This window comes from Apis mellifera, linkage group LG3 (genome assembly GCF_003254395.2).
Source record: "Apis mellifera strain DH4 linkage group LG3, Amel_HAv3.1, whole genome shotgun sequence".
Classification (NCBI taxonomy): domain Eukaryota; kingdom Metazoa; phylum Arthropoda; class Insecta; order Hymenoptera; family Apidae; genus Apis; species Apis mellifera.
The window spans coordinates 1,863,571-1,877,381 of NC_037640.1; the positions used below are offsets into that span (position 1 = coordinate 1,863,571).

Consider the following 13,811-nt stretch of genomic DNA (forward strand, 5'->3'; position numbering starts at 1 on the left):
TTAAATTTAGATAAAGAATAGAAAGGTTCCATTGAATACATATACATGCGTATATTAACCAAATTTTTTCAAATTGGCAAAAATTTTCACACAAATCTCGCAAATTGGTAAAATCTTCCAACACAGATTTTCGAGTCAATGCGGTCCGCGTGAAATTGAATCGCAAAACTTTCGTAACCCTTTGCCTCGCGACAAGAACTTTAATATCCTAACGTAGCAACTTCGATATCACGCCTCGCCACGTTGATGCCTCCCATCGACCTGAATTTAGACTCTAGAAGTACGTTCGAAACTTGCTTTCCGATTTTTACAAAAAGTTTATGTGAATTTTTAGGAAATTGACATCGTATGATGTACTTGCATATGTTTATTTTATTTTGTTTGATTGATTGATATTTTATTTTGATTTTTTATCAATCAAAAAGAGAAACTTTTCAGTCGTTTCTTAATTAAGAACACTATTTTTAAACAATAAATAAAAAATTTTTTAATAATCAATTTAAATTCTAAATTTAAATAATTATCAGAAATTTTAAGATAAATTATTATTTAAAATTTTCTGACAGATTTTGAATAATAATAAAAAACTTTAAATAATCTTAAAGATAATATTAGTATTGAATCTATGATTTAATAAATAGTAAATAAAAAGTTTTTAAATACATTAATGGTGATTAAATTGTGATTTATGAGTGTGAATAATCATAAACTATAGCATACTATAGCATACACTCATTGTAGATTGTGTATCTATGAAATTTATTTATCCCATATTCTGTGGTTTAACTAAATCACAGTATATGGATTAGTTGGACCATTGTTAAACCATTGTTGTAATTTTCTATATGGTTGTAACTCTTCAGAAAAGAATTACTCTTTTTATTATATTTATATTTAAGCATTATTGTATTATTAATGTAGCATGATTCATTTTAATATCTGTAATATCATCAATATCAAAATCCTATCATTCATGACAAAACAAAAATATTATCAATAGATTCATTAATAATAATTAAAAATAATTGAAGTAATCATATCAATTACTTCACCTTATATTATAACGATTAAATAACAAATTTACTTATGAAAAATTGCAAAGAAACGTTCCATTTATGTATCTATAACCATTTATTCATTTCTTACTTTCAATGGAATTCATTTCCTAAGTTCTTTAAAAAGAAACTCACGTGTTAATCTCGTGTGATTAATTGTTAGATAGGAATTTGGTTTGTGGTCAATTAATTTTATAAATTACAAAAGAGGGTGCAATAGGTTGCATTGATGCACCATGGTAGTTAATGCTCGCGTAAATGTATAGCTGCACGATCTAGGCCACAATAGACATCAAAACAAGATTACCGATGCTGCTGCGCTCATGGTCCATTAGCTTCGATTGAATTACACTCGCCCCTTGTACAATGAAAATTCAACTTCCATCTTGCCCATTACGTGGAATGAGAAAAGTAATTGTTGTAATTCCTTATAACAAATAATCGACAAACGATTGAAAAAAATACAATAAAGGTGTTTTTAATCTAGATCCAGTAGCTGCAATCGGATCTATGAGATAGGTAGAAAAAATTTTCCAAAGTAATAGGGATGGAAAAGATAAATTTTTGAAATAAGTAAGGGTAAAGAGAAATAAGTATTTTTTCTAATGATATTGTAAAATTTTATAAATACTACTATTTTTTTGAAGAGAATATGTAATGTAAAAAAATATATATAGATTTTATTTTATTATATATTTTATTATACATATATTTTATTATACATGTTTTCGTAATTAAATAAAATAGTATTTTCAAATAGATTTGGATCATGTCTTAATTTTTAATATTTTTTCTCAACCTATTTCAAATTTTCTTTTATCAAATAATCACGAGATAACCGGATTAAATTTATTTCTCACATGTTTGGAAAGTTATGAAATATCTCTATATAAAATTTGGATTAAAACTATTAACCGGTTCGTTGAATATTAAAGTATAACATAATGTCGAAACTACTTAATTGAAAGATAAATTTGTTCTAATAAATGGTTTTTCGGACAATTAATCTAAAAGGACTGAATTTGTGCATAAATGAATCAATTACAAATTAAACAATTTTTAATTATAGTAAATGTTATAAAATTATTGTTATCTAATTTATATTCAATTTAATATTTTTTTTTAATTAATAAATTTAATTTACTATTTACTATTGTGTTTAATTTTTGTTTGAAATTCTAATTGTCTTAATCTATTACTTTTAATATTATTGTTAAATTGAATATAAACTTTTCAATATTATATTTTATCTAATCCACTACAATTTTTTTTCTTTTATAACATAACACTATAAATGAAATTTATACATAAGCACTCATATACATAAAATTCAATCGAAATATCACATTCAAAGCATGTAAAGTGCATATCCTAAAATTTAAATATTTTTAGACATCCAATTTCAGAACAGAAAATATCTAATAAATACATTTTATTCTAGTTGTTATTCAAATATGACGTTTTTACTTTTTGTATAAAATAAATAAAATTACAAAACAAACTTATTTATTTTTATTTAGATGTCTTCATTCTTATATGTAAAAATATTAATAATATTTATATTTTATTTTTATAGTTGCCTGCAACTATAAAATTTATTGGTAAAATGATAAAATTAAGGAAGAATAATGTATTTTAATTTAAATATCTTTATTCTCGTATAAAAATAGCAATAAATTTTAAGTTGAACACAATTTATTACTAAAAAAATACTCAATTACTGGTATTCTCATATAAGAATAAAGATCTAAATAAAAGTAATACTTGTTTTAATTTTATCATCTAATAAATAAAACTTCAAGTACTTATCCACGTTATAAATATTTACTTAAATAGATAGCAATATGAATATTTAAAACGATCGAATATTAACAGTTTCGGTTTAATTTTGAAATCCCAAGCAAGGGATTTCATTCGATTTCCTCGCAAATTGATTTTTCGTTTTTTTCAGATAACATTCCTTTTTTACATCAAATTAAAAATATTTAACGAAATCGATCATTATCATTCATAATATAATTTTGAATATTCCGAATATCCTTAAAAATATATTAAACTGTAAAAAAATAAATAAAACAATCTAAAATCGCTTCTTTGGAAATCTTAAGACTTAATTAAACTTCAAGAGACGAGAAAATACGAATTGAGATATAAACGAAAAATTTATTTATTTCCGTTTATAAAGAAGTTTAATTCGAAAGATTTCGATCATAAATATTATCCAATAAAAGGAATTTTACTATCTCGGTCCATCGACCACGTTCCCTCTACCCGCAAACTTTCAACGATGCCCGCTATTTGAGAACGATCCCGTGATACGAATTAAGCGGACCGTTGAAATTACTCCATCTGACAAGACGTGAAATACAGTTGGTGAAGGTTTCCTCGATATCGATACGTCCGCCAACCGAAATTTCCAGGCCGACATTGCGCAATTGAACAGTGTCGCCATCCGCAAATCTACAACAACGCGCATCACCTTCACCCATAAATCACAATCTAATCGACATTTTAACCGCAACTACGTTTCACGAGCATGCAATGTGTAACGTTTCGTTGAATAATTCCGCCTATGCCCGCGAATGTTTCCAACACTTCACCTGTGGAATAGGGATTATCAAAGGGCATGTGTCACGTTGCCACCATGATAAACGGATAAATAGGTTTCAGGCTTGCGTCCCAGTTGATTGGAAACAGGGGAACGAATAATCAGAGTTAATTTTTCTTTCTCTTCCCTCCTCTGGTTTGAAATAGATTTCCTCGTATCTTGAAATTAAACAAGGCAAATAAGTGAAGGAGAAATTGGAATTGGATATTAGATTGTTTATTTATGAGAGAGAAAATCAAATTTTATTTCTATGCAGGATGCTTGTTTTATCTATAGGAAAATATCTTTGAGTGAAATATATTATGTAGTATTGATACTTTTTTATAAATTGATGTATATATAAAGATTATATGAAGGTTAGATTTAATCTTTCTTTAATCGATTTAAACTTGTTATTTCTTATAGAAAAATCTTTGAAGTTTATAAAATAATGTGAAAACAAGGAGAGCATGAATGAGAGTAAAATCTTTCTCATATGAAAAGTTTTATTTTAAATTTAGAATATCTCTTAAATTAATAATTTTGATAAGTAGCTTATTATTTTTTTTGAGGGAAATAAAGAATTACATCAATTGATATATTACAAATTATATAATTCTATTTAAAAAAGCAAAATTTATCTTCATGATCTTTATAGATTTATATGATCTTTATATATATAGAAAAATTATTAATACTACAAAATATTAATCCATCTACTTATAACAAACTTTTACAAGAATTATATTTAAATAAAAGATATCCAGTATATACATATATAATCGTTTGGAATTCAAGTGATAAAAAATAAATACAGAAAAATATTTCTTATACACTGTTCTTTGATTGTTCTTATTCCAATTGATTTATTACTTTGAAGGAAAATAAAGAATTGTACAGAGTGGTTTAAATATATTGAATATTATATATATAGAAAAAGATAAAGAAAATATTTGTATGAATGTCACAGATGAATAAATCACTCAATGACGCGATATTTTAGTAATGATTTAGAGTTTTGAATAGAGTTTAGTTTTTGAATAGATATTTTTTTATTTTTTTCCTATATTTTTCTTCATATTAAGATTCATAAAGAATTATTTATTTTTTGTCTTCATAATTTTTTTCTGGATAAATTATTAGAAAATAAAAAAAATATATATTTATATACATTTATTACAAATTATAAACTTTCAATAATAAATACTTATTTATTTTTAATTCTTCTTTTATAATATATTTAATATCTTTAGCATATTATTCATAATTTTTTTAATATAATACAATAATCTCTATTTTATTAATATTTCTTAATATTTTTTATAACGAAAATAAATAAATGTTAAATAGTAAATATTTACTAAAATATAATAATTTATATAGATAAATGATTTAAATTTTATCTTAAAAATAATAATATAATTACGTTTCTTATTTATGTTTCTTTTTTAATTTTTAAAAAATTGTATTATATTAATGATTGTATTTTAATCAAAGGAGAGATATGATAACTGCACTTTTTTTGATATTTTTTTTTGCATTGCTATTTCATCTGAAACGCGAATATTATTTCTACAAGAGTAAAAAATATCTATTGAAGATCTCCACATAGAAAACTCAATATTCTATGAAGAATTGATATAGATACATATATTACATATGTATATATCGAATATTCAATTTTTCTGCTGTCAAAATGTACGACAAATCTTGCTTTGATATTTTATTTATATAGAAAAATTTTTTAAATCCCTTTTTTATTCGTCAACTTTATGGATTCAATTTTAAGCAAAAATGTTAGAAAGCAGAGAATATAACAGTTGACAATCTTTGCATCCAATTTTTCCATGTTTGCAATATGAGGTACAAAAATGTTCCGAAATGAAAGAGTTGAAGCCACACAGTTGATTGTAGCGCTTTCGTCTCATATAACTGCTAAGCTCGTTTACATCGTGCATTCAAATATTCCTTCCGTTCCTGACCTGACTGTCGCTCTGCGACCCACAACCTCTCCGCGTTCGAAAATTACGTTGAAATACAATGCATTCCTACGAGTTGTATGCTCTTAGATATCTCGAGTTTGCGAACAATTTTCAAATACCGCACGGTCATGTTTGCGAAAATACCTAGACAAATTTTTCATACTATATGATCCATAAAAATTGAAATGTTGCTTTTAAATTTTATTTTTTTTTTTTTTTTGTTAAAATTAATTAATGTGTAGAATGTGAAAAATTAAATTTTTCTACATGAAGATTGAAATCTTTTGTTTGATGATATACAAAAAAGAATAAATTAATTAAAAAAATAAAATATATAAAAATAAAAAATGAAATATTATTTTAAGATGTATCTCTTATTTGCAATTATTAAAAGAAATTTTTATTAGATGCATTATAATTAAAATTAGTTATTTGAGAAACAAATAAATTTTACATTTTATTGATTTCTTTAAATGTAAATAAATAAAAAAAATTACTTCAATCTCCTATTATTTTATTAATTCTTATTACTTTTTATATTTTACTTTATCGATAGATATATCTCGTTTCAATTCTAGCCAATAGATGTCGTTGGTATCTCATTAAAGTAAATAGTGGGATAAAATATTGTGAATAAAAATACATTGGTGAATTTTAATACTAAATATTTGTTATTGCGCAAATATTTCAATTTTAATAACAAATTCTAATTAATAATTATAATTTTATATTATATTAATAATAATAATTGTCGTTGTGCGATTATTGTGATCAAGCCGTGTTGCTTTATTTAACATAACCTAATATTTATATATATTAAATTATTAAATTTATAAAAAAAATGACAAGTCGTTTAAATGTTTTACTAACATTTGTACGTGGTCATCGAGCTTTTCCAAAATCATGGAATAAAGATGTTGTTAAATATGGTTTAGTAAAATATCTTCCATGGTAACAAAAAAAGATTCTTTTTTAATTTGTATTTATAAATTTTTTATTATAAAGGAATTTTTATTTCAGTAAAAAGGATCATGTAGATCCTCCAATTACACCATCAAAAATTTTAATGGTTCATAGAGTAAAACCTTTTAAAGGCAATCCTTATTGGGAAAAAAAAACACTCAAAGTGTTAGGATTCGATGAAGACGAAACAGTCAATATTAAATTAATTTTTAAAATTTTTACTTATTATTATTATTATGTTCTATATAAAAATTATTTTTTGCAGAAAAGATATCCAGTATTTGTAAAGAATACACCTGAAATGTGTAATTTGCTTTGGTCAGTAAAACATTTAATAAAAGTTGTCCCAGTAAAATTACCAAAGAACCTACCAAATACTATCGATGACTTTAGAGAATATTATATACATGATAATGGAACAATTCATTTTGGTGGAAAAATTAATCCTGAACGTTATCAAGCTACAATGGATTATCAAAATTCTATAAAATTATTAAAATCCGCTACTATTAAAGAGAAGCTTAGACTTTTGTGGTTAAATGGAAGTCTTATGTAATGTAAAAAATATTAGAAATATATTATAAATATATATATACATAAGATATTATTTGCATTTATTAATGTAATCATATCAATAGGAAATAATTAAATAGTCATTGAACAAATAATATACTTTATTTTGTATATTGATTACAGCCAGTTGGCCATGTTACAACCTACCAACAGTAATGTTAAAATTTCAATTTTTTTTTCTTTTTTTTTTTACAATTTCTCTCTGTTTCGTATGTTCGAATAAGATCTATGGTGGAAGATGAGTGCCGCTTTGCGTCAGTCGTGCGGACCTACTGAAATATAGTGTTCCAAAAATGAAACAAACCTCATCTAAATTGTAATGAGTGAGACTAGATTGACGAGCAGTCTTACGCTGTAAACGAAATATCGTATCTCAAAAACATTCCACTAGACCGTTTTAAATTTCTCGGAAAAAAAACCTTTCGATTAAAAATCTGACAAGCACGCTACAATACAGAACGCAACAATTGCATTCTGGAATTTTTTATTCGACTAACCATTTCCGACGAAAGTATTTTCGCACTTTTAAAATCGTTTACAAGACGAAGAAATAGTCTAAACTCGAAATTGTAAACCTAACTTTTTTTTTATCGTTATGCTAGATCCTATGAAAACAAGTCTGAACTTGTACGTGCTTAAATAGAATTCAAAAAACTTTGATAACTCGAATACTGGAAATTCTAATAACAAAGAAACCGGCCCTGTTTTTCTATTGTTTCTTCTTTCTGTTTTGACTGTACTCCAAGAATCTAACCTCTCTCTCGCATTTAAGAAGAATTTGTTCGTCTTCGACTTCGAAGCTTCCAAAATCGTCTATCTCTGGATGTATGATGAATAGAAATAGTGTTTTGTGCTTTGGATCCTTTCTCGGGCATATACATCCTCAGTAACCTCGCTGCACGTTCTTCTTGCGATCTGTCCGCAGCTTTTCCGCTCAGAAAGCTAAGCAGTTTCATACTGCGTCGTTTTATTCTCAATCTATTTAAAAAATTTTTTTCCGTCGTTCTTGAGGGACTATTGTCGTTCTGATCATCCGAATCCTCCTCAAGTTTGTTCGATTTTCTACGAAAGAATTCCATACGTTTTCTTCGCTCGTGTTGTGTATCGTTTCTTCTGTACCGACGACTCCTTGTGTCTCCGAGTTCTGTCGATAAATAACCTTCTCTCTTGTTCGCTTGTTCAGCATCTCTATTTTCCCTAGTCTCTTCTGCTCTTCGCGCGACCGATTCGAGCTCTTTCAAACGTTCTGCTTCCTTCGAGATTTTCAAACTATCCGATGTCTCGTTCGTGCAAGTATCCTCAACGTCCGACAATTTTCTGTGAAGATTGACTATCTTTCTGCGAAATTCTTCATCCTCCTGGCTCAATCTGGCGAAGATTCGATCCCTTTCGTTCCCATCGGAACTCGAGCCGACGTTTTTGGACGTCGCCGATTGAAACCGCTGTCACCACCATCCGACTTGATCCTTCGCACTTCCAGACGTATCCTCTTCCTCTGGAAGAGGTTCCAATCTCTGTCTGCCTAGGAAACATCTCAACGAGCTGAGACTTCCACTGCCGAGCAACTGATCCATGTTCAGCTCGGACAGATTGCAGTCTTCGTTTTCGGATTCTTGATCGGCGTCATCGTCCACAGATAGGTTAAGGCCGTAGTTATCTTCGCCAAAAGTAACCACGTTGCCTGCACCAACTGGCGGCGGCTAGGGAAGTCAGGCACAGTTCGGGCTAGTGATTCTTTGCAAACAAAGGGCAAGCATTATCATGCAGATGCGTGCGAAGCTTATCAACTAGATTATCTGTTATGCAAATTATATTATTTTCTATATTTTATTTCTTTTTCTTTTATATATATATACGAATAAAACGTTAGATGTAAAAATTTCGAAGCAAGATTTAAAGAAAATGTAAAACGAACTTGTCCACAATTGACAATCATTTGACAATACTTTTGGAGATATAAATAAATGAATATTAGAATTATAATATGATATTGGAACTAATTAATCTAATTAATTTATATTAAAAAAATATTGTTTTAATAATCTAGATATAAATAGAATAATCTAGATATTGTTATCAAGATATAAAAAAATAGATAATATATTATATATATATTACAATTTTAATTCAGTATATAAATTATAAAAAAATTTTTTTAATTTGAAGAAAAATATAATTTATCATAATCTTAAATATTTTTATTTTTTCAAATTTTATAAGATTTATAATTAGATAGAAAAGAAAATCATTAAAAAGTCACATGTATATTTAAAAAATATTTAGATATTTATGATTACAATATTAAACAATTTATGCTATTAATTATTAATAGATTAATAAACAGATATCTGGTGACTTATGAATAAAAATAAAGATAAATTGATTATCTTTTAATTTTATTATAGATTGTACTATATAAAATTGCCATTTTTGTAAATTATGAAAACATTTTTACAATATTTTTAAAATAAAAATATATATCTTTATAACAAAATATTAAATATTATAATTAATAAATTAGAAACAATAGAATAAATTCAAAATTTTATTATAGAAATTTTTGAAAAATATGAAAAATTGTATAATGAAATAAAACAATGACATAAAATGAAAATATCATTTGTTTAATTTTATTGTTTCAAAATAATTAAATATAATTTTAAATTATTATTATATTATATGAAATTATTTTCAATTCAAACATCATATTATTCATTCATGAAAAACAATTAAACAATCATAAAGAACATTTCAATAAATGAAAAAAAAAAAAATAGAATCTAAAGAGAAAATATATTTTTAAAAATAAATTGTACCATTTAAAATTTAACATCAGTTTACCATCATTCATTTAGAAACTGACAATTTCACATGGTACATTCATATTTTTATTGATTCGCAATACACAAGCAAGTTTTTATAAAAGCTATGAGATCAACCAAACAAGCGAAGCTATCGAGAAAGAAAGGATTATTGCACGCATAAGCGATTTTCAATCAGATTTCGAAATTTCTAGTTGTCAAATTGATTCAAAGCTAATATCTTAGAATATTATAGTATTAAAATCGTAAAATATTATTACCGAACTTGCGGTGAAACTTTCGTCATCGGGGCCACCAGATGTCGGTGTTCCCCAAATATCGTCTCCTGAGGTAGCTCCAGACGTCGTTCCTTCTTCGTCATTCGGGTCCAGAGAAAATTCTGTTCTTTCTGGAGGAACTGGTGATTGAAGAAGATATCCACCTATGCCTTCGCCGAGTTGCTCGAGCAAAGCTGATCGTTTACTGACTACGTAGCTGCTCGCTCTAGCCGTCCATGCTCTTAAACCCGTAGGCGGTGACTCGGTGTCTCGATTATCGTCATCTCCTTGCTCCTCGAGTTCGTCGTCCTGATCCAAACTGCTTACTGTACCGAATCTTCGTAAAACTCTGGAAAATAATAGAACATAATCAAAGAGTTCACAAAAGAAAGCATTTTAAGTTTCATTTAAATTAGTCGAGTTAAAAATAATTAAATATTAATCTATAAATAGATATGAATTAAAAGTGAAGTAAAAAAAATTTCAAAATTTGTAAGAATTTATAAGAAATACGATGCTTTGTGTATTAATGAAAGAAATGTTTACAATTTAATTATAGAAGATAAAGTGACATTGTATGAAGTAATCAAAATATGACACATTAAATATAAATATAATTTAATATTAAAATTTTTTCTTGTTATTTCAATTTAAATTACTTTAATTAATTTGATTAGTTTAACGAATCGAATTTATTTAATCTAAATAAGATTTTACAATAATTTTCTTTTTCTTCGATTATCATTAAATAATTTTTTAAATATTATTTTTATATTGCATTAAACTTTACCTGTATGGTGGTTCACCATCACAATCAAGATCGTCTTCACTCCCATCTTCCGTATTACCATCAGCTAAAGTATGACTTGGACTGTTTCTTCCAGGACTATCGAGTAGACCATTTCTTAACCTATGCCTGCACAAATCAGGTGTTGGTGGGACTACTGAGATCTTTGGAGGTAATGGGGAAAATGGATCTCTTGTTAAAGGCGGTGTTGGACAACCTGATCTGCACAATTATACACGTTTTGATTATATTTATTAATATTTTACTATCAACTTAAAATATTCTATTTGTTGGATTGGTAAGAAAGTAATGTCAGTTTTATAAGTGCAAAATTAATTTATGAAATTTGATAAATTATGGCATATACGTTTAATCGACGACATTTATTTCAAGGCATAGCAAAAAATATAGCATTTATAATTACATTTATATTTTTCTCATTTTTATTAATATTATTTGACTTTGTTTTTCTATTGAATATCTTTATATCAATCTTAATGCATCAGGATTAAATCTTTCAGGATTAAAAATTCGAAATTCATTATTTCAACTGCTTAATCAAGAATAAAATATTAAATATTAAAATACTATCCTTATAAAATGAATTTATCACAAAAAGTAATAATATATCATTCATTTAATATTAATTGTCTCATCAAAAATTGACATAACCTCTATCCCAATCCAACACCAATAAATTCCTCGATTTAATATTTCGTCATTCTCCTATTACCTGTGACATCTTCTGCAAATGTTAATCGAGCTGGTTGAATTTTCCTTGGAAGATGCGAGACTGCCGTTCTTCTTCGCGGTTACACTATTGGATTTAACAGTACTGAGACTCGCGCTCGAAGCTGTACTCTGCTGCTCTATATCAGAATTTATCACTTCGGTTATGACGTCCTCCGCTGTGGCGCTGTTTCGCTCTCTACTCGGCTCGTTGCTCGTTTCTCTTGGCGCTCGTGCAGCCAATTGCTCAGCTGTCCATTCCTCGATAGGGACCTCCTCGTGATCCGGAGGAGGAATTTGATGAGAATTGCGCACCCATTGCGCCAAATGATTGTCTCCTCTTGAACTTTTAACGATACTGTCGATACTCTCGGCAGAGCGTGAATCTTTTTCCTCATCCTGCTTTTGCGACTCCCTGGTAGTCTGTTGAATTAAAATTTAATCAATTCAAGTTGTTCCAATCTTTGAACATGTGAATAGATAATATAATATTTGAAGCAAGATTTTGTCCAATTAAAAATATTGTTATAAATAAATTAATTTACTCTTCATATTTGATATAAAAAGCTTATTATCTATCAATGAATAAGATAATAATTTGTTATAGAAGAATATATTATTCTGTGTAATTAAAATGATTTAGATAAAATATGAAATTTTGTAAATATATTAAAACCAATCTCTACAAAGTCTTTGCAAAATTCTATTCAAATTCTAAAGCTTAAATTTTATATAAAATTGTGTGAAATTTGAAAAAGCAATTATAATAAATGTCATATATTTCTATCACTATTTTTATACAATTACAGACACATAGTGGATTTTTCTACATTCTTTTACAACAATTTATTCATCAAAGTTTCATGTTATCTAATTTAATATCTCATTATAGATTAATAACCAATGATAATTTTACTTTATATTCTTTTCAATAGATTTCTAAGAAAAACATTTCTACAAACCTGCGAGCTCTCCGTGGATTCCCTAATCGCGTTTGTGATGAAATTGCTACCAGTGATCGGACTCTCTTCTGGACTGTCTTGGCTCGGCGTTCCCCCATAGCCTGTATTTACATAGATTCTAAAATATATAGGATTAGATTACAGACAAGCGAAAAAATACCGAAAGTTCAGATTGTGACGAGATTATTATGAATGTCTGGTCGAGCTCTGAACTTGGTACGTGTCAAAAAGTATAATATCTAAATCTTCTGATCACGTTCTGTCATCCAAACGAATCATCCGAAAAATCGTACCGGATCAGAATTCCACGAAACTTGGCCATCGACATTATCAACTCACATCTGTCGTTGAAGAAGATTGTGCCAAACAGCCTTCAGTTCCGGTGTCGGTGCTCTCAACACCATAACTCGCCTTCTCGGACGACTGTGGGGGCTGCAACCGCCGCTGTTGCTCACCTCCACGTGACCGTTCTCCGAATTTCCGGCTGGGTTGATGGCGATCTGCAATCGAAATTCTGTCGGTCTTTTTCGGACGGTGAAACAAGCCTCGGCGATGTTGGACAATCGGAGAGGCTCCTCGGTTACGAATAAAACTCGGTCCCGGGAGACTCGAGCAAATACGAGTAGGTCGGTGAGAAGCAGGGCCCAGGAGGGTTGCAGTCGCGCTCGGCCCTCCACTTTTGCGAGCGCTCCTCCAAATAGCCTGAAACATTGTATATTATATTGTCTTTTATTGGAAATTCTATTATTTTTGCAATCAAGCATGAACGTTTTTAGAATTATATTATTTAAAAATTAGTTGAGGAATGATCTTAGAAAATATAAATATAAATATTTTTGGAAGTTAGATTAATTCAAGTTCAATTTTTTTTTAATTCCTCAAGTTTTAAATCTTAAATTTAAAATAATGAAATTGATATATATATATATGTGTTCAATTTTGAAGCTAAAGTTGCTAATAATAAATTAGTCTATAAATTATTTATTGTTTAGATGTAATATCACTTGTTTATAGTAAGCAATTTTAATTGGGCAAGTAAATTTATTCATAATAATGATTTAGTATACTAACAATACTTACTATAATTAAATTAA

At 27.6% G+C, this 13,811-nt stretch overlaps 2 protein-coding genes across 4 annotated transcripts in view; one reads left to right on the plus strand and one right to left on the minus strand.

Annotated features, from left to right (window-relative positions):
- The first annotated feature begins 6,216 nt into the window (after positions 1 to 6,216).
- On the plus strand, positions 6,217 to 7,191 carry LOC724164 (39S ribosomal protein L30, mitochondrial). The gene is made up of 3 exons (XM_001119919.3): positions 6,217 to 6,575; positions 6,645 to 6,777; positions 6,853 to 7,191. The coding sequence occupies exons 1-3, from the start codon at positions 6,466 to 6,468 to the stop codon at positions 7,141 to 7,143; spliced, it is 534 nt and encodes a 177-aa protein (XP_001119919.1). The 5' UTR covers positions 6,217 to 6,465; the 3' UTR covers positions 7,144 to 7,191.
- A 52-nt stretch (positions 7,192 to 7,243) lies between these two features.
- The window catches only part of LOC409703, a 32,892-nt gene continuing 26,324 nt past the window's right edge, over positions 7,244 to 13,811 (minus strand). The window contains exons 10-15 of one of the 3 annotated variants that reach the window (XM_026439471.1): positions 13,057 to 13,419; positions 12,718 to 12,835; positions 11,760 to 12,178; positions 11,030 to 11,248; positions 10,243 to 10,588; positions 7,244 to 8,860 (exon numbers count right to left, since the gene is read on the minus strand). In XM_026439471.1, the coding sequence (XP_026295256.1) occupies positions 8,606 to 8,860; positions 10,243 to 10,588; positions 11,030 to 11,248; positions 11,760 to 12,178; positions 12,718 to 12,835; positions 13,057 to 13,419 (1,720 nt within the window). In that variant the 3' untranslated portion in view covers positions 7,244 to 8,605. Of the gene's footprint in view, positions 8,895 to 10,242; positions 10,589 to 11,029; positions 11,249 to 11,759; positions 12,179 to 12,717; positions 12,836 to 13,056; positions 13,420 to 13,811 lie in introns of all 3 variants that reach the window. The other 2 variants (XM_393201.7, XM_026439472.1) reach the window with 2 other exon arrangements.